The sequence below is a fragment of the Dipodomys ordii genome, unplaced genomic scaffold, assembly GCF_000151885.1.
Source record: "Dipodomys ordii isolate 6190 unplaced genomic scaffold, Dord_2.0 Scaffold14, whole genome shotgun sequence".
Lineage (NCBI taxonomy): Eukaryota > Metazoa > Chordata > Mammalia > Rodentia > Heteromyidae > Dipodomys > Dipodomys ordii.
In genome coordinates, this window is record NW_012267230.1 from 5,925,916 (window position 1) to 5,943,921 (window position 18,006).

At 49.2% G+C, this 18,006-nt stretch overlaps 1 protein-coding gene across 2 annotated transcripts in view; it reads left to right on the forward strand.

Moving 5' to 3' along the window:
- Positions 1-433: 433 nt before the first annotated feature.
- Positions 434-18,006, forward strand: part of Setd1a (SET domain containing 1A) — a 26,028-nt gene continuing 8,455 nt past the window's right edge. Inside the window, exons 1-12 of one of the 2 annotated variants that reach the window (XM_013011692.1) lie at positions 434-651; positions 855-950; positions 3,000-3,270; positions 6,409-6,530; positions 6,750-6,979; positions 7,240-8,128; positions 8,272-9,057; positions 9,507-9,683; positions 9,796-9,883; positions 10,562-10,719; positions 11,458-11,545; positions 14,415-14,702. In XM_013011692.1, the coding sequence (XP_012867146.1) occupies positions 502-651; positions 855-950; positions 3,000-3,270; positions 6,409-6,530; positions 6,750-6,979; positions 7,240-8,128; positions 8,272-9,057; positions 9,507-9,683; positions 9,796-9,883; positions 10,562-10,719; positions 11,458-11,545; positions 14,415-14,702 (3,343 nt within the window). In that variant the 5' untranslated portion in view covers positions 434-501. Of the gene's footprint in view, positions 652-854; positions 951-2,999; positions 3,271-6,408; positions 6,531-6,749; positions 6,980-7,239; positions 8,129-8,271; positions 9,058-9,506; positions 9,684-9,795; positions 9,884-10,561; positions 10,720-11,457; positions 11,546-14,360; positions 14,703-18,006 lie in introns of both variants that reach the window. The other variant, XM_013011691.1, reaches the window with a different exon arrangement.

Consider the following 18,006-nt stretch of genomic DNA (forward strand, 5'->3'; position numbering starts at 1 on the left):
CCCCCGCCCCCCCTCCCCCCCCGCGCGGACTCGGACCGAAGCCGGGGTTCGGGATCGGTCTCGCGGTGTTTCCAACGCCCCGGAGAGGCGTCCCATCTTGGGCTGAGAGTCAGGGCGCGGGGCCGGGAGCGAGAGCCGGGCTCGGCCCGGGCCGCTGGCCGGTGAGGAGGCGGGAGGGGGCGGGGCCTGCGGGGCGGGGGAGGGGTCTGCGCCGAGGCCGCGCGGGGAGAGCGGGAAGGTGAGGGGCACGAGCGGGGACCCCCGAGCGCAGAGGCAGGAGGTGGGGCGAGGATGGGGCGCCATGGGGAGGCTGGGTGCCTGGGCCAGAACCGAGGGGTGTGTGTGTGGGGGGGACCGGACCACGGTGAGGCGTGGACACGGGGGTGATGAGAGGACCTGGAAACCTGGGTTAGCCAATGAGGGGGAGGACAGCGGAGTCCGGCAGGGTCCTGGACCCCCTTTGCGTACCCCCTCTTTTCCTCTCAGTGTAAATGAGCAGAGATGGATCAGGAAGGTGGGGGAGATGGGCAGAAAGCCCCGAGCTTCCAGTGGCGGAACTACAAGCTCATCGTGGATCCTGCCTTGGACCCTGCCCTGCGCAGGCCTTCTCAAAAGGTGTACCGCTATGACGGCGTCCACTTCAGCGTCAACGTGAGTGCCTGGCCTCTCCTGCGCCCCTCTCTTCTTTCCCTGGCCTGGAGCCACCGTACCCATGGCATCCTTCTCAGAAATCAGGGAGGGAACCCAGCTCTGTTGCATGGGCCGGGGAGGGTCTTCACGTGGGCAGGAAGCTTAGGGCCCAGACACCTGGTCTCATCCTGAGCCACCTTTTCTCTTCCTGACTTCCTTGCTAGGACTCTAAGTATATACCAGTCGAAGACCTCCAAGACCCTCGTTGCCATGTCAGGTCCAAAAACAGAGACTTTTCCCTCCCAGTCCCCAAGTTCAAGGTAAGTGTCTGCTAGTTTTCTCGCCATGGAGGCCCTTGAAGGGGGTAGAGGATCTTGGCACTCTGGACTTCACATAGCCTGATAAGATGAGTGCTCCAGTGACATACTGACAGCCTGATCTAACCATTCCTGAGACTGTGGCACTGAGCGGTTTGGGGCAGGAGGTACACAGGTATAGCAGTGGTATCCAGATGTTTCCTTGGCAGCAAGGGTCTTGACTTCTGCCATTTCTCTTACTGTGTCTTTTATGACAGTACATGGCAGGGCATCCTAGTTCATGCACAGGTAGAGGAATGACAGAGCACTGCCTTCCAGGCGTCCTCTGTTCCTCACTTTTTGTCTGGTCATGTGCTCCTCCATCTTGTTTCTTAAGCGTATTCCCACTTCTCAGTCTAAGCAAGCAACTTATCAGGCCTTGGACTGAGCCTAGAACTAGTTCTTAGTTTCCTTCAGTTATTCTTTGAGTTCTTCTTTTCTGAGTAGTTTGTGGGTATATATGCTTTTTTTATTTTTTAAACTTCTTATGCTTTCTGTGGACAACCTCTTTCATATCAACCCAAATGTTGGTGACTTTCGAATATCTTATCAGCCAATGTCAGTCTTGAACTCCAGGCTTATGTGCCTGGTAGAGGTAAAACAGCTCCACCTGGAGATCCCATACACACCTCAAACTCAAGAAACTTAAAACAAGTTTCTTTTAACCTCTTAATACTACTCTCCTTTCCTTTTTCCCTCTACTGACAAAGGGCAGCACCAACTACCCAGCTGCCCAGGCCAGAAACCAGGGAGTCATCCATTTTATCTTAAATCTTTCTATTTTCATTCCTTAATGCAGACCTTTGTATTTGTTTTACTTGGTTTTCCCCACTTGCATTTTTTGCTCAATTCTGCAGTCTTTTGTGCCTGATTTTATTGTTATTTTACTATTATTGTCCAGTGTGTGTTTCTGGGCATTGCACATATTATTCATCTGGCCAAACCTTATCTTCCACCTTATCTTCTTACATTCCTTTCACACTATACACTTCTGATTTTTTTGTTTGTTTGTTTTTGTGCTGGTCCTGGGGCTTGAACTCAGGACCAGGATACTGTCCTTATGCTCTTTTTTAAAAATTGTTGTTATTAGGGTACTGTCCAGAGAGGTTATCATTTCATAAGTCAGGTAATGAGTACCTTTCTTTTTTTTGGACAGTGTCACTCCTTCCTTTGCTTTCCCGTTTTCCCCCTCACATCCCTGCCCATAAAATACATAGTTTCTTTTCTACACAGTGTATACCAAATAGCATGATTGCATCTATCCACCCTTCCTCTGCCTCCCTCTTTGCTCCCCAAAAGGGGGAAAACAACCCTCAAAAGCAAAAATAAACACACCAACATCACTTGAGCCAAGGTTCCACTTCTGGCTTTTTTGATGATTAATTGGAGATAGGAGCCTCACAGAGTTTCCTGCTTGGCTGGCTTTGAACAGTGATCCTCAGATCTCAGCCTCCTGAATAGCTAGGATTACAGGCGTGAGCCACTGGCCCTACACTCTGATTTTTAGAAAGTTCCATATTGTGGAGTTTCCTGGCCTAAAAGTCCTTGTTTTGGTGTAGCAAAACAGACAGAACCAGAATGATACCATCTCTGTGAATCCTTCCCTGATTCTACTCTGTACAAAGGTGTCCTTCTCTTGGTTCCTTCTCTTGGCACCATATCACACTGTGACTGTGTCTGTGTATCTGCTTTTTTCAATGGGAATCTTTTTTTCTTCTTTATATTTTTAATGCTTGGCCCATGGCAGTCAGAAGGTGAGCTAGTGAATTGTTTCTCTACAGCTACTTCCTTCACATAATTATTCTTTCATTTGGGCATTTTGTTCCTAGTTTTTGTGCCACTTGGTGAGAAGGATTCCAGGAGAGAAAGGTCAAGACTGATAGAGCCCTTGCGACCCTCCTTCTTTTGCCCTGCAATCTCCCAGATCTCTCTCTTGATTGCTAAAGTTTTCTAACGGGCAAAGGGTCAGTGGTCAGTATAGAGACCCCAGACCAATTCCTCTCCTCTCCACAGCTGGATGAGTTCTATATCGGACAGATCCCATTGAAGGAAGTGACTTTCGCAAGACTGAATGACAACGTGCGGGAAACCTTCCTGAAGGATATGTGCCGAAAGTATGGCGAGGTGGAAGAGGTGGAGATCCTTCTTCACCCCCGTACTCGGAAGCACCTGGGCCTGGCCCGAGTGCTCTTTACCAGCACTCGGGGTGCCAAGGAGACGGTCAAAAATCTCCACCTAACCTCTGTCATGGGCAACATCATCCATGCCCAGCTTGACATCAAAGGTGAGGGTTTTCCTGTCTGCTGCCCAGCATTGGTCTCCAGGAACGACATGGAGGCACATACGCTTCCATGGGTTGGGCAGGTGATCGTCATGATTCCTTGTCTTGAAACTTACAATATTTCAGATTTTAGAGGAATTCTGGTACATATATGATGTTGTGTATATCATTGTCAGCATGTTTAATGAGCAATTTCAGTCAAGCATGGGAGTGTATCTAAAATCACATGAATTACAGTAAATAGATCTGGATGCCATGTTCTCAAAAAATACTGGGTTTTCAGGGTTGGCTTTTTGTTTTGTTTTACTTTTTTCCTGGTCCTGGGGCTTGAACTCAGGGCCTGAGTGCTGTCCTTGAGCATTTTGCTCAAGGCTCTACCACTTTGGCACAGATCTACTTCCAGCTTTTAGGTGGTTAATTGGAAATAAGAGTCTTATGGACTTCTCTGTCTGGTCTTGCTTCAAACCATGATCCTCAGATCTTGGCCTCCTGACTAGGATTACAGATGTGAGCCACCAGCACCTGGCTACTTTTTTTTTTTTTTTGGTGCTGGTTCTGGGACTTGAAGGTTCTGGGGTTCAAGGCCAGTGCTCTGCCACTTGAGCCACAGCTCCACTTGCAGGTTTTTCTGAGTTGATTGACGATAAAGGTCTCAGGCTTTCTTGCTGGGCTGGCTTTGAACTATGATCCTCAGATCTCAACCTCATGAGTAGCTAGGATTATAGGGATGAGCCACTGGTGCCCTGCTTTTTTTTTTTTTTTTTTGGTCAGTCGTGGGGCTTGAACTCTAGGCTTGGGCGCTATCCCTGTGCTCTTCAGCTCAAGGTGAGCTCTCTACCTCTTGAGCCATAGCACCACTTGCGGTTTTCTGGTGGTTAATTGGAGATAAGAGTCTCATGGACTTTTCTGACTGGGCTGGCTTTGTACCATGATCCTCAGATCTCGGCCTCCTGAGTAGCTAGGATTACAGGTGTGAGACACCAGCCCCTGGCTGGTGCCCTGCTTTTTTGGTAGGTAAGCTGGATACTGGAGACGTAGTGATTGCATACCTAGCGTACAAGCCACTGGATTTGTTCTCTATCACTACTGGAAAGAACAAGTAAATAATTTGCTTTCAAGGTGTGGTAGGGAAGCTGAAGGTATGGCTTTAATGAGGCCCGAGTTCAAACCTCACTCCATCACCACAAAAAGGAGCAATAAGAAAAAGTAGGCTTCTATGCCAGATTGCAGGGTTGTAGCGCCATCTGAATGGGGCAGCTGTTTGGCACTAGCCAGCTTGCAAGAGGGAATGAGGACTAGTTCCCAAGTTTGAATTTCAGAAGAAAACTTTGTAATCTCATGCTTTTTAAAACAACTATTACAAGCTGGGTGTTGGTGGCTCACGCCTGTAATCCTAGCTACTCAGGAGGCTGAGATCTGAGGATTGGGGTTCAAAGCCAGCCTGGGCAGGAAAGTTTGTGAGACTCTTATCTCCAGTTAACCACCAGAAAACCGGAAGTGGCGCTGTGGCTCAAGTGGTAGAGTGCTAGCCTTGAGATGAAGAGCTCAAGAACAGCACCTAGGTCCAGAGTTCAAACCTCATGACTGACTAAAAAGAGACCAAAAACACTTATTACATTTTCTCGAATTTTTTTGAAACTAGTGTGCAAATTATATAAAATGCAACGTGGGCTAGATTGTCTTGAGGCTGCTCTTCTGTAGCCTTTTATTTATAGGATGAAGGGCCTGGGGTGGGAGGTGCTTAGCATTAGATAAACCTGGCTTTAAACTCTTCTGCCAGTCAGATTTTTTTGTTAGCATATGTTAGTTATATAGGGGGAATTTCATTGGACTTTTCCACTGATGTATATATAATATATACAGTGTATACAATATGACCGTGTTGATTAGTTTTGTGTGTGTGTGTGTTGATACTGGGGCTTGAACTTATGGTTTAGGCAATGTCCTTTAGCTTTTTCTGCTCTATCATTTGAGCCATAGCTCAACTTCTGGCTTTTTGATGCTTCATTGGAGATAAGGATCTCATGGACTTGCCTGCCCAGGGTGGCTTCAAACCACAATCCTCTGATCCCAGTCTCCTGAATACTTAAGATTAAAAGAGTGAGCCATTGGTGACTAGCCAGTCAGTTTCTTTCTTTCTTTCTTTCTTTTTTTTTTGTCGGTCATGGAGCTTGAACACTGGGCCTGGGTGCTGTCCCTGAGCTCTTCTGTTCAAGGTGAGCACTCTACCACTTGAGCCACAGGGCCAATTCATGTTTCCTGGTGGTTAATCGAAGATATGAGTTTCACGGACTTTCCTGCCCAGGCTGACTTTGAACTGTGATCCTCAGATCTCAGCCTCTTTGGTAGCTAGGATTACAGTCATAAGCCACCAGTGCCCAGCCAGTCAGTTTTCTTTACACTTGTAAAATAGGGACACTGATGTGTTTTTCCCTCTCTCCTATTGATCATTCAGTATACTAGCGTATATATAGGAATATAGGAATGTTACTAGTAAACTGAAAAGTGTCAGAAGAATTTTTTTTTTTTTTACTAGTAAAGTGGTAAGAGATAAAAGAGTAAGTTCCTAAAGATAAAGAAATAAAGAAGCCGGGCGCTGGTGGCTCACGCCTGTAATCCTAGCTACTCAGGAGGCTGAGATCTGAGGATCGCGGTTCAAAGCCAGCCTGGGCAGGAGAGACCGTGAGATTCTTATCTCCAATAAACCACCAGAAAACCGGAAGTGGCGCTGTAGCTCAAGTGGTAGAGCGCTCGCCTTGAGCTGAAGAGCTGAGAGACAGCGCTCAGGCCCAGAGTTCAAGCCCCATGACCGACCAAAAAAAAAAAAGAAATAAAGATAAAAAACTGGACTGGGAAGGTGTCTTAGTGGTAGAGTGCTTGCCTCCCATGCATGAGGCCCTGTGTTTGATTCCTCAGCATTACATATACAGAAAAAAGCCGAAAGTGGCGTTGTAGCTCAAGTGGTAGAGTGCTAGCCTTGAGCTGAAGAGCTGAGGGACAGCGCCCAGGCCCAGAGTTCAGGCCCCATGACCGATGACAAAAAAAATAAATATATAAATAAAATTGAAGTCTAAGGAGGGAACGGACAGCCACACAAGGAAAGGAGTTGTTTTCAGCTTCTTTTCATTTTTCTCCCTGTAGGACAACAACGAATGAAGTACTATGAACTGATCGTCAATGGCTCCTATACCCCTCAGACTGTACCAACTGGAGGCAAGGCCCTGAGTGAGAAGTTCCAGGGTTCTGGTGCAGCCACGGAGACGGTGAGCAGCTGTGGCCGCCACAGTCTTGCACACTTAAATACAATGCCTAATTACCAGGACTAGGACCTGTTTTGAGAGGTTCTAGGCTTCACTGTTAGGTAAAGGAACTGTTGAGGTAAATGCCTATTTGCTTTCAAACGACAGAACTAGGATTCTTGGTTTGAGGCAAAGCAAGTTTTTAAGCCGTGTCTGATCTTTCCTTTCTCCTTGTTCCTCCAGACTGAGTCCCGCCGCCGTTCTTCTTCGGACACAGCCACCTACCCAGCAGGCACTGCTGTGGTGGGCACCCCTGGCAATGGTACCCCCTGCTCCCAAGACACAAGCTTCTCCAGCAGCCGACAAGACACCCCATCCTCTTTTGGCCAGTTTACCCCTCAGTCATCCCAAGGAACACCCTACACATCTCGGGGCAGCACCCCCTACTCTCAGGACTCCGCCTACTCCAGCAGGTATAGCACAAGCGCCATGGGGGCCCCTGGCCATCCAATTCTGGAAACAGCCAGCTGCCACAGGGAAGAATCCCAGAGTCTGACATCACTGAATCCAGTCTGTAGGTTTAGCAGACAAACTGCTGTCTGCAGAGAGAATAGCCAGAACTGGGCGTGTAATGCTTTGGGGTCAGTGCAGAGCACCTGTGGGTATGCGGACAGGGAGGTCAGGTTTGGTGACATGGAGATGAGCCCAGCTCCCTTTCCCTTTTCTTCTCCAGCACCACTTCAACCTCCTTCAAGCCCCGGCGGTCAGAGAACAGCTACCAAGATTCCTTTTCTCGCCGCCATTTCTCTGCATCTTCAGTTCCCACGACTGCCTCCACAGCCATCTCAGCCACCACCACCGCCACTGCTGCTTCTTCCTCCTCCTCTTCCTCCTCTTCCTCCTCCACTTCCTCCTCCACCCCTTCCTCCTCATTGTCCTCATCTTCATCGTCATCATCCTCTTCTACATCTTCTCAGTTTCGTGCTTCTGACTCAAACTACCCAGCATATTATGAAAGCTGGAATCGCTATCAACGCCATGCATCTTACCCACCTCGTCGAGCAACTCGAGAGGAGCCTCCTGGTGCCCCCTTTGCTGAAAACACAGCAGAGCGCTTTCCACCTTCATACACCTCCTACTTGCCCCCTGAGCCCACTCGGCCCACTGACCAAGACTACCGGCCTCCTGCCTCCGAGGCCCCACCCCCAGAGCCTCCAGAACCTGGTGGAGGTGGCGGTGGTGGGGGGACCAGCCCTGAGAGGGAAGAAGCTCGGACCTCCCCCCGCCCAGCCTCACCTGCTCGCTCGGGCTCCCCAGCCCCAGAGACCACCAATGAGAGCGTGCCCTTCGCGCAGCACAGCAGCCTGGATTCCCGCATTGAAATGCTGCTCAAAGAGCAGCGCTCCAAATTTTCTTTCCTGGCCTCTGACACAGAGGAGGAGGAAGAGAACAGCACTGCAGGTCCTGGGGCTAGAGACCCAGGGAGTGAGGTGCCTGCCGGGTCAAGTCACGGGCCCTGCACACCCCCTCCAGCCCCGGCTAGTTTTGAGGATGTGGCTCCTACAGGGAGTGGGGAGCCAGGGGTGGCCCGAGAGTCTCCCAAGGCCAACGGGCAGAGCCAGGTGAGATGGCGGTCAGCTAGACGGGGGGTTTGGGGCCTAGGAGGCAGGGTGGACCTGGGGAGGGGAAAGGAACTAGACAGGAAAATGAGTTTGGAGATGAACCCAGGAACACAGTTTTTCTGTGCTTCTCTCCACCCTTGCAGGCTTCTCCTTGCTCTTCTGGAGAGGACATGGAGATCTCTGATGATGACAGGGGTGGCTCACCCCCTCCGGCCCCAACGCCCCCCCAACAGCCTCCACCTCCACCCCCTCCCCCGCCACCACCTCCTCCCTACCTGGCTTCCCTTCCTCTTGGTTATTCTCCCCACCAACCTGCCTACCTCCTCCCACCCCGCCCCGATGGGCCACCGCCCCCTGAGTACCCCCCACCTCCTCCTCCACCACCCCATATCTATGACTTTGTGAACTCCCTGGAACTCATGGATCGACTCGGGGCTCAGTGGGGAGGGATGCCCATGTCCTTCCAGATGCAGACCCAGATGTTAACGAGACTCCACCAGCTGCGACAGGGCAAGGGATTGACTGCTGCCTCTGCCGGGCCTCCTGGTGGGGCCTTTGGGGAGGCCTTCCTTCCTTTCCCACCCCCACAAGAGGCTGCCTATGGTTTGCCCTATGCTCTTTATACACAAGGGCAGGAAGGCCGTGGAGCATACTCACGGGAGGCCTACCATCTACCTTTGCCCATGGCAGCCGAGCCCCTGCCCTCTTCCTCAGTCTTGGGAGAAGAGGCCCGGCTGCCTCCCAGGGAGGAAGCAGAGCTGGCAGAGGGCAAAGCCCTACCATCAGCTGGCACTGTGGGCCGTGTATTGGCTACTCTAGTCCAAGAGATGAAGAGCATCATGCAGCGAGACCTCAACCGCAAGATGGTGGAGAATGTGGCCTTTGGAGCCTTTGACCAGTGGTGGGAGAGCAAGGAGGAGAAGGCCAAGGTGAGGAGGGTTGCTATCTGGACTTGGAGACCAGGGCTTTGCTGGATGAGATCTACCTCAGACTTCTCTAGGCTGCACAGTTCAAAATGAGAGAGGTCAAGGCAAATGAAGAGTCAGGCTATGGATACTCAGGGACATATTAGCTGGGCAAGGAAGTTGGGCCAAGCCACAGGGAGGTCAAGTACAGGACCGAGAGAGAGCTTTGTCCTAGCTCTGTTGCTTGCTTTCAGTGGACATGGCAGTTAGGCAGTTCTGGGCTTGGCTTGGCTTTGGCCATCTATGAAGTAGGAAAAGAAATAATTGTATCCTGTAGTTGAGGGTCTAAATGAACAGATCTGAAAATCATACCCATAAGGGCCTGATAGAGGCATGACAGGGGCCAGTGGAGGGGCCAGTGAAGGGATTTCTGTGTGGCTGGGTCTTGGGCTCAGTCCCCATGCTGCCTGCAGCCATTCCAGAATGCAGCCAAGCAGCAAGCCAAGGAGGAGGATAAAGAGAAGATGAAGCTCAAAGAGCCAGGAATGCTTTCCCTGGTAGACTGGGCCAAGAGCGGGGGTACCACAGGCATCGAAGCCTTCGCCTTTGGGTCCGGTCTGCGAGGAGCCCTGCGGCTGCCTTCCTTCAAGGTACCCCGAACTGTACTTCTATTTTTTGTGGGATGGGAGAGGGGAGGCTTTCCTTGGAGCTGTGATAGTGGGAACTGAGTTTGAAATGGGCCCAATCTTCTCCATCCTCCAGGTAAAACGGAAAGAGCCGTCAGAAATTTCAGAAGCCAGTGAGGAAAAGAGGCCCCGACCCTCCACTCCAGCTGAAGAAGATGAAGATGGTAAGGAGACAAGGCAAGAGAGAGGACTGCATGGAATTCTGATAGAAAAGCAAGAGGCAGAGACAAAAGGGAGGGACAAGGGTATTGTGAGGGCAAGGTACAAGTGGAGAGGTAGGTTGGTACGAGGTTAAAAGGAAAATAAAGTGGTCTTAAGAGTGATCACAGATGGGTTGCATGAGATGTGTTCTCCTCGGATTGTAGTTGTGTAGAATGCTGGGTTTAGTTGGTTTGTATCTTGATTTTTCTACTTAAAATAGGAACAATAACTTCCATATTTGAAGTCACAGACCTTGGAGATTATAAGTCACTATTCACTCCTGCAGCCTCTCTTTCAGTTCATCCAAGTCTCGGCTGTTGGTTGACAGCTTCTGTGCCTTGAAACTTACCTGAATCAGATCTACTGCCTAGTGGCCCATTATCCTTAGTTCTCTTTCTCTTGGGTCAGACATGACAAGTTGTTTTCCTCTTTCACCTGACCTAGAAAAGGATGAAAGATAAAATGGGTAGGATGTGCCTAAAATGATAATTATAAGAAATATCAGATAAATGTAAAGTTTTGTGTTTCATTTGCTGCCTGCTAGGGCGTTAGGTGGGCAGAAGCATATGTAAAACTCCTAGGATCAAACTGATGGTTGAGGATAATTGCTCTCACCGCCCTACTCCTCCTTTTTGTTCTAGACCCTGAACGAGAGAAGGAAGCCGGAGAGTCAGGACGTCCAGCAACTAAGCCCCCAAAGCGAGATGAAGAGCGAGGCAAGGCCCAAGGCAAGCACCGGAAGTCCTTTGCTCTGGACAGTGAGGGGGAGGAAGCATCCCAGGAGTCTTCCTCTGAGAAGGTGAGAGCCTAGGCATGTTAGCTCAGAAACTTGCTTTATTTTTGTTTGGAGGTGCTGGGGATTGAGCCCGGTACTTGGTAAGCAGGTGCTCTACCATTTGTGCCACACTCCTGGCTCCCAGAAGCTTGATCCTCAGTCTCTTCTCTCAGAGTCAGCTTCTTTCTGGGCTTGAGCCTAGACAGCTGTATCTTCTCATGGTACAGTTGTCCCTTTTTCCCACCCCCACCCCCATTTTTTTTTGTGTGCCAGTTTTCGGGACCCTGTACAGGCTTTTTTTGTTCAAGGCTGGTGTTCTACTATTTAAGACACACCCCCACTACTAGTTTTTTGCTGGTGAATTAGAGATAAAAAGAGTCTCACAGAAAAAAAAAAAAAAAAAGAGATTCACAGGCCTTTTTTTTTTTTTTGGTCGGTTGTGGGGCCTGAACTTGGCCTGGGCACTGTCCCTCAGCTCTTCAGCTCAAGGCGAGCACTCTACCATTTGAGCTACAGCGCACTTCTGGCTTTTTCTGCTTATGTGGTGCTGAGGAATCGAACCCAGGGCTTCATGCATGCAAGACAAGCACTCTATCACTGAGCCACCTTCCCAGCCCATCACAGACTTTTTTTTTTAACCCAGACTGGCTTCAAACCTTATCCTCAGATCTCAGCTTCCCAAGTAGTTTAGGATTATAGGTATGAGCCATCAGTGACCAATAGTTCCTACACTGTTAATCCCCATTTGTTCTTTTCCTTAAGGATGAGGAGGAGGATGAGGAAGATGAGGAAGATGAAGAAGGAGAAGAAGCTATGGACACCACGAAGAAGGAGGCAGGTGCATCAGATGGTGAGTGCAGATAGTTGGGGAGAGCTCTTCTTGGGTAGAAAGGGATTTTGATCACCTGACTTAGACTTTCCCACACCCATATCTTTCCTGTGTGGACACCTTTGCCCTCCACAGTAGCAATTGCTTTAGCTACAGTCTTTAAGCTTTAACTTCGGTGCTTACTTCTTCTGAAACACCTCTTCCTTTGAAATAGTGCAGCAAAGTCTTCATATTTTGCCAAGTCCCAGAGATGAGAAGGGTCTGCATTATCCTCCTCCCCTTTGGTGTTACCAGACCAGACCTTCCTACCTTTGATCACTGTTCTTTAAGGTCTAGTCACCAAGCTAGCCTCCCTCTTCCCTTCCTAATAGCTCCGGTCACCTAAATACTCATCCAGTTTAAGACCTGTGGGTTCTTCACATCTAGGTTTGGGTATATGATGTCGACTTCCTTTCCACTCACTTGTTTAGAAATCGCTTTATGGCTGGGCGCCGTGGCTCAAGCTACTCAGGGGGTTGAGATCTGAGTGTCATGGTTCAAAGCCAGCCCGGGCAGGAAAGTCCATGAGACTCTCTCATCTCCAATTAACCACCAGAAAACGGGAAGTGGCGCTGTGGCTCAAGTGGTAGAGCACTAGCCTTGAGATGAAGAGCTGAGGGACAGAGCCCAGGCCCAGAGTTTGAGTCCCACGACTGACAAAAAAGGAAAGAAATAGCTTTATGGCCCTCCTCAGTGCAAGTGCTGTTTTAGGTACTTAGGGTACAACAGTAACTAAGGCAAATGGCTCCTGCTTTTGAGGGCTTGTTTTTTGAGGGCTTGTTGGAAGAGAGATGGAGACTTGAAAATAAACAAGCAAATCCTGTTGGCCTTTGAAGAAGATGAAACAGTAATAGGGTAGAGCAATAGTGCGGTAGACTGAGGAGTCACTTCTTTTTTTGGTGGGGGGCGGGGGCGGGGAGAAGGGGTTGGTCATTGGGCTTGAATTAAGGTCCTGATGCTGTAACTCAGCTCTTTCACTCAAGGCTACACTCTTTATTACTTTGAGCCACAGTGCTACTTCTGGTTTTCTGGTGGTTAACTGGAAATAAGAGCCTTACAGACTTTCCTGCCCAGGCTGGCTTTGACCTGTGATCCTTGGATCTCAGCCTTCTGCGTAGGTAGGATGACAGGCATGAGCCACCAACACTCCGCTAAAAGAAGTCCCTTTTCTACATGATAGGCAAGTTGTGCATCTCAAGAGCCAGGATGGCACCATGCATGATCTGAGAGAATCCTCCGTGCTTGAGCAGAGGCTAGGTTGCTGCCAGTATGACTACACACCTACCTATACTCCTTGGATGCTTCTTGAATTTGTTTCCTTTGTCCTTGCTGTTAGGTTTTTCATTTGGGTTCTTGTAGTAGTCTTTAATGATTTCTGGTTCAATCCTTCTCCTTCCATTCTAATACATTTTTCCAAACTACTGGTAAACTTGTCTTTCCAGACATGTGCAGATGTTATTAACCTCTCTGCAGTCTTTTCCTGGTTTCCTATTTTCCACAAGGTGATCAGTAATTCAGCTCTTACTTTATCCATTCACCTCCATCTCACAATTCTCTAGAGCCCTTGCCAGCCACTACTACCATCTAGCCTGGATTAATCTTACATTCCTTAAAGATTATGGAGTTCTGGGGCTGGGAAGGTGGGTCAGTGGTAGAACACTTGGCTTTGCATGCCTGAGGCCCTGGGTTCGATTCCCCAGTACCACATAAGCAAAAAGAAAAAAAAAGCCGGAAGTGGCACTGTGGCTCAAGTGGTAGAGCACTAGCCTTGAGCTGAAGAGCTGAGGGACAGCGCCCAGGCCCAGAGTTCAGGCCCCACAACCAGACCCCCCAAAAAAAAAAGATTATGGAGTTCCCAGATTTCTTTATTTTTATTTTCATTTTGTTGGTTGTGGGGCTTGAACTCAGGACCTGGGCACTCAAGGCTAGTGCTCTACCATATTGAACCACAGCTCCACTTTTTAAAGAAAAATACTACGTTTTGTTTGTCTTTGTGGCACTGAGGAATCAAATCCAGGGCCTCATACATGCTAGGCAAGCACTCTACTACTACGCCACATTCCCAGCCCTTTTGTGTGTGTGTGTGTGTGTGTGTACGTACACGTACGTACTACGGCTTGAACACCCTGTGCTCAAGGCTAGTGCTCTACCACTTAAGCCATAGGTTCAACTTTTTTAGTAGTTTAGTGGACTGGCTTCAAACTGTGATCCTCAAATCTCAGCCTCCTGAGTAGTTAGGATTACAGGTGTGAGCCACCAGTGCCAAGCTCTGATTTCTTTTTATGGAGTACTGGGATTTGAACTCAGGGCTTCATGTTTTCTAGAAAAGCTGACAGCTACCAGGTGAGCCAGGCTTCGGGTGGGCTGAGTGCAAGGATTCAGGCTGATTATTAAGCTTCCTTTTTGACTCTAGGATCCTTTCTCAGAATCTGCTGGCCCATCTTGGTGCTTTAAGCAGCTATTTGTCAGTCTCTAGGTCTCTGTCTCTTCTTGCCTTTGGCGTTTTTACATGGCAGGACTCCCATCCTTCTTGATTCCAATGTCTCCTTAAAGAGGCCTTCCCTGACTCATTCGCTTTTCCAGTCAGAATCCAGGGCTCTCCCCCTGACTTCCCAGCCCCCAGCATACTGCTGATTGTCACCTGTGAGCAGAGGTTTGCTTATTTTACTCCTTGACGTCTTGGACTTCCAGCCCTTGGCTTATCCTGAATACTGAGTACTGAGTCAGAGAATGACCCCACAGCTTGACCAAGTGAAGGTCTTCTCACCTCGCCTGATTGCCCCTTCTGGATTTCCAGGCGAGGATGAGGAAAGCGATTCGTCCTCCAAATGTTCTCTGTATGCTGACTCAGATGGTGAAAATGGTAGCACATCAGACTCGGAGAGCAGCAGCACATCGGGCTCCACATCTTCCTCATCCTCCTCATCCTCGTCTTCATCATCCTCTTCATCATCCGAGTCCTCCTCTGAAGAAGAGGAAGAAGAGGAACAGCCAACAACAGTTCCCTCCGCTTCACCGCCTCCCAGAGAAGCCCCAGCATCCCTCCCAGCGCCTGTGGAGGAGCCCGAGCCAGAGAGGACTACAGGCTCTCCAGCCACGCCTCTTCCTGAGCGGGAGACATCTCCAGCAAGGCCTGCAGGTAGGCAACTTGATGTGTGTGTCTCTGTCTGAAAGAACCTACATTCAGTAATGGTTTACCAGGGCGTGTGACTTTGTTGGAGAAACTCATAGAGAAAAACGGCATGTTGTCCCTCTTGGAGACATTGCCTAACCCTCAATGAGAGGTTTTGCTACTATCAGAGTAAAACAAGATGGTCTCTGCCTGAGACCACTTGAGTTAAAGAGAAAATGCCCAACTTAATAAATCCCTTCTCCTACTTCTCACTGTGTAGTGTAATATGTAGGCAAATATTAACTTAGAACTTACTCAGTTCTGCCTTTGCTTTCTTTTGTGGATTTTTACGTTTTGCTTTTTTTTTTTTGTCAGTCGTGGGGCTTGAACTTACCACTTGCACCACCACAGCATTGCTTCCAGTTTTCTGGAAGTTAATTGGAGATAAAAGTCTCATAGAGCCGGGTGCCAGTGAGTGGCTCACACCTGTAATCCTAGCTACTCAGGAGGCTGAGATAGAGGATCACGGTTCAAAACCAGCCCGGGCAGGAAAGTCTGTGAGGCTCTTCAATAAACCACTAGAAAACCAGAAGTGGCGCTGTGGCTCAAGCGGTAGAGTGCTCGCCTTGAGCTGAAGTGTGCAGGGACAGCACCCAAGCCCAGAGTTCAAGCCCCACAACCGACCAAAAAAAAAAGATCTCACAGGCTTTCCTCCCCGAACTGGCTTTGAACCTCTATCCTCAAATCTCAGCCTCTTGAGTAGCTAGGATTACAGGCATGAGCCACTAGCACCTGGCCATTTTACTGTTATTTCATAACATATACATACAGATTCTCTTACTCTGGGAACTGTCTGTCCAGATAGTAGGTATTAGGATATTTGTTGATAGGGTAAGGTTTCTGGGAGGTGCTGTTTTTTCACTCAGAAAGCTGTGGTCCATGAGGAGAGATGTGCCAAGTAAGTAGTAAGTACATAAGCAAGTCTATGATTGCAAACTGATAAGCACCATGAAGGAAAAATATGGGACATTCAGAACCTGCACGATCTGTGGAACTAGTAACAGCTTCCTGATGAAGCGTAGTGTGCTGAATCTAGGCAGAAATAGGCACAAAAAAACTTGAGCAGGGGCTGGGAAGGTGGCTCAGTGGTAGAGCGCTTGCCTTGCATGCCTGAGGCCCTGGGTTCGATTCTCCAGCACCACATAAGCAAAAAGAAAAAAAGCCAGAAGTGGCGCTGTGGCTCAAGTGGTAGAGCGCTAGCCTTGAGCTGAAGAGCTGAGGGACAGCGCCCAGTCCCAGAGTTCAGGCCCCATGACTGGACCCCCCCAAAAAAAACAAAAAAACGAGCAGATACAAAGGCCATAAGGCCAGGGAATAGCAAGTAGACATAGAAGAGAGCTAACTTGGGGAATTGAGAGCAAGAAGTGGTGCGTGACTGAAACTGAACGCGAGAGCATGGATCATGCCATGTAGAATATGGAGACTTATTAGGAGTTTGGTCTTTCGTCTTGAGAGCAGTAGGAAGCCCTCAGAGAAGCCGTGATCACATTTGTGATTTGAAAAGGTGCATTGCAGAGAGGAGTTGGAGATAGGCCAAAGAGATATAGGGAAGATGGACAGGCAGGCAGGACTTCTGTGTCTTAGCAGTGTCTTGACTGTCCAAGGTGGGTAGAGGCCACAAGAAGATCTAGTGCTGGTGCCTGCTGATCTAGGCCAGACCCCACAGGAGGAGTTGAGCCTTTCCTGAATTTGTCATGTAGTGCAAGGGCCTGGAAGGCCACAAGGCACTCAGAAGGTCATCAAATATAACCTTCTGTTCTCTGTGGGACAGGAAAAGAAGAGGGACATGGTCACAAATGCATTTCAGAAAGTCCATTCTGATAGGAGGAGAAGATTGTAAGTGGTCAGGGAAGAGGTAGGCTGGCATTAGAACATTTAAAGGACTGCATGAGCCAAATAAGGTGGTTACAGGGAGATAGATGACGGAGAAGTGGGATGAGCACAGGAGATGGTGAATTGTTCAATTACTCAGCAGGAAAGGAGACCCAGGACGGTGAACTGAGTCTAAGAAGAAAATGGCTGCATTCAGTTGGGGTTGAGTTTCAGATGCCCCAGGACCTCCAGTTAGAAACATGACTGTTAGATCACAGCTCATTTAAGCCCTGGGAGGAATAGGCTGGAAGGTAGATGTCTGTAGGCGGTGACTGTGCAGATAAGGAAAGAGGGTCTGGAGCCTGTGAGTCATTTTAGACAAGTGAGCAAAGGAACCCAAAGAGGCTAGAACAGAATTGGAAGTAGAGCAGGGGTGGTGAGTTTTGAGCACCAAAGGGAGTGCAAGTTTTGTGGCTTGTGTGTGTGTGTGTGTACATGCATACGCACATGTCAGTCCTGGGGCTTGAACTCAGGGCTTGAGCACTGTCCCTGAGCTTTTCTACTCAAGGTTAATGTTTTACCACTTGAGCTATAGCTCCACTTCCTACTTTTTGTGGTTAATTAGAGATAAAAGTCTCGTAGACTTTCCTGCCTGGGCTGGCTTGGAACCGAGATCCTCAAATCTCAGCCTCCTGAGTAGCTAGGATTACAGGGATGAGCCCCTGGTGCCTGGCTTTACTCCCTTTTAGAGATGAAGTGTTTGAAGCTTGTTGAGGTACAGGAATGTGCTTCAGGTTTCCTAACTAGGATTGAAAGCAAAGAAAGAATGAGGGGTTGATGGAAGGTTTAGCTTTTCAGAGTGGATGAGATGGATGCATTCCTACACTCAAGGAAAGAAGGTGGACCAGGCAAGGGAGAGATTTTGATGGATTAACATTCCTGGAGGGTACGGCCCGGGCCTCTAGATATGATGGGGAGGGATGGGTGCATCAGGAGGTGGGGAGCTATGGGCTTTAGTGCTTGAAGCTTTTGCCCTGAGCAGCAGGTACATGAGAGACAGCCAATGTAGAAACCTCCGTGCACAATGAGGGGAGTGGGAGGCCAGGGGGGAGGCTGCCTGGGCCTGCCAGCAGCACAGAAGTCCTGCAGAAACCCAGGCCTGGGAGGAGGTTCCAGTGGCAAGATGAGGATATGGAGTACACAAAGTACTGTGAAAGGAGAAGACCCAGTAAGGGTCCTAGGGACAGGGCAGGAGAAATAGGGTAAGCCAGGCATGGTGGTGCATGACTGTAATCACAGAACTTGGGAGGCTGAGGCAGAAGGATCTCAAGTTAGAGGCCAGCCTAGACTAGAAGAGAGTCTTTAAGAACGTGACTAAAGAAGTGGCGCTGTGGCTCAAGTGGTAGAGCGCTCACCTTGAGCTGAAGAGCACAGGGACAGCGCCCAGGCCCAGAGTTCA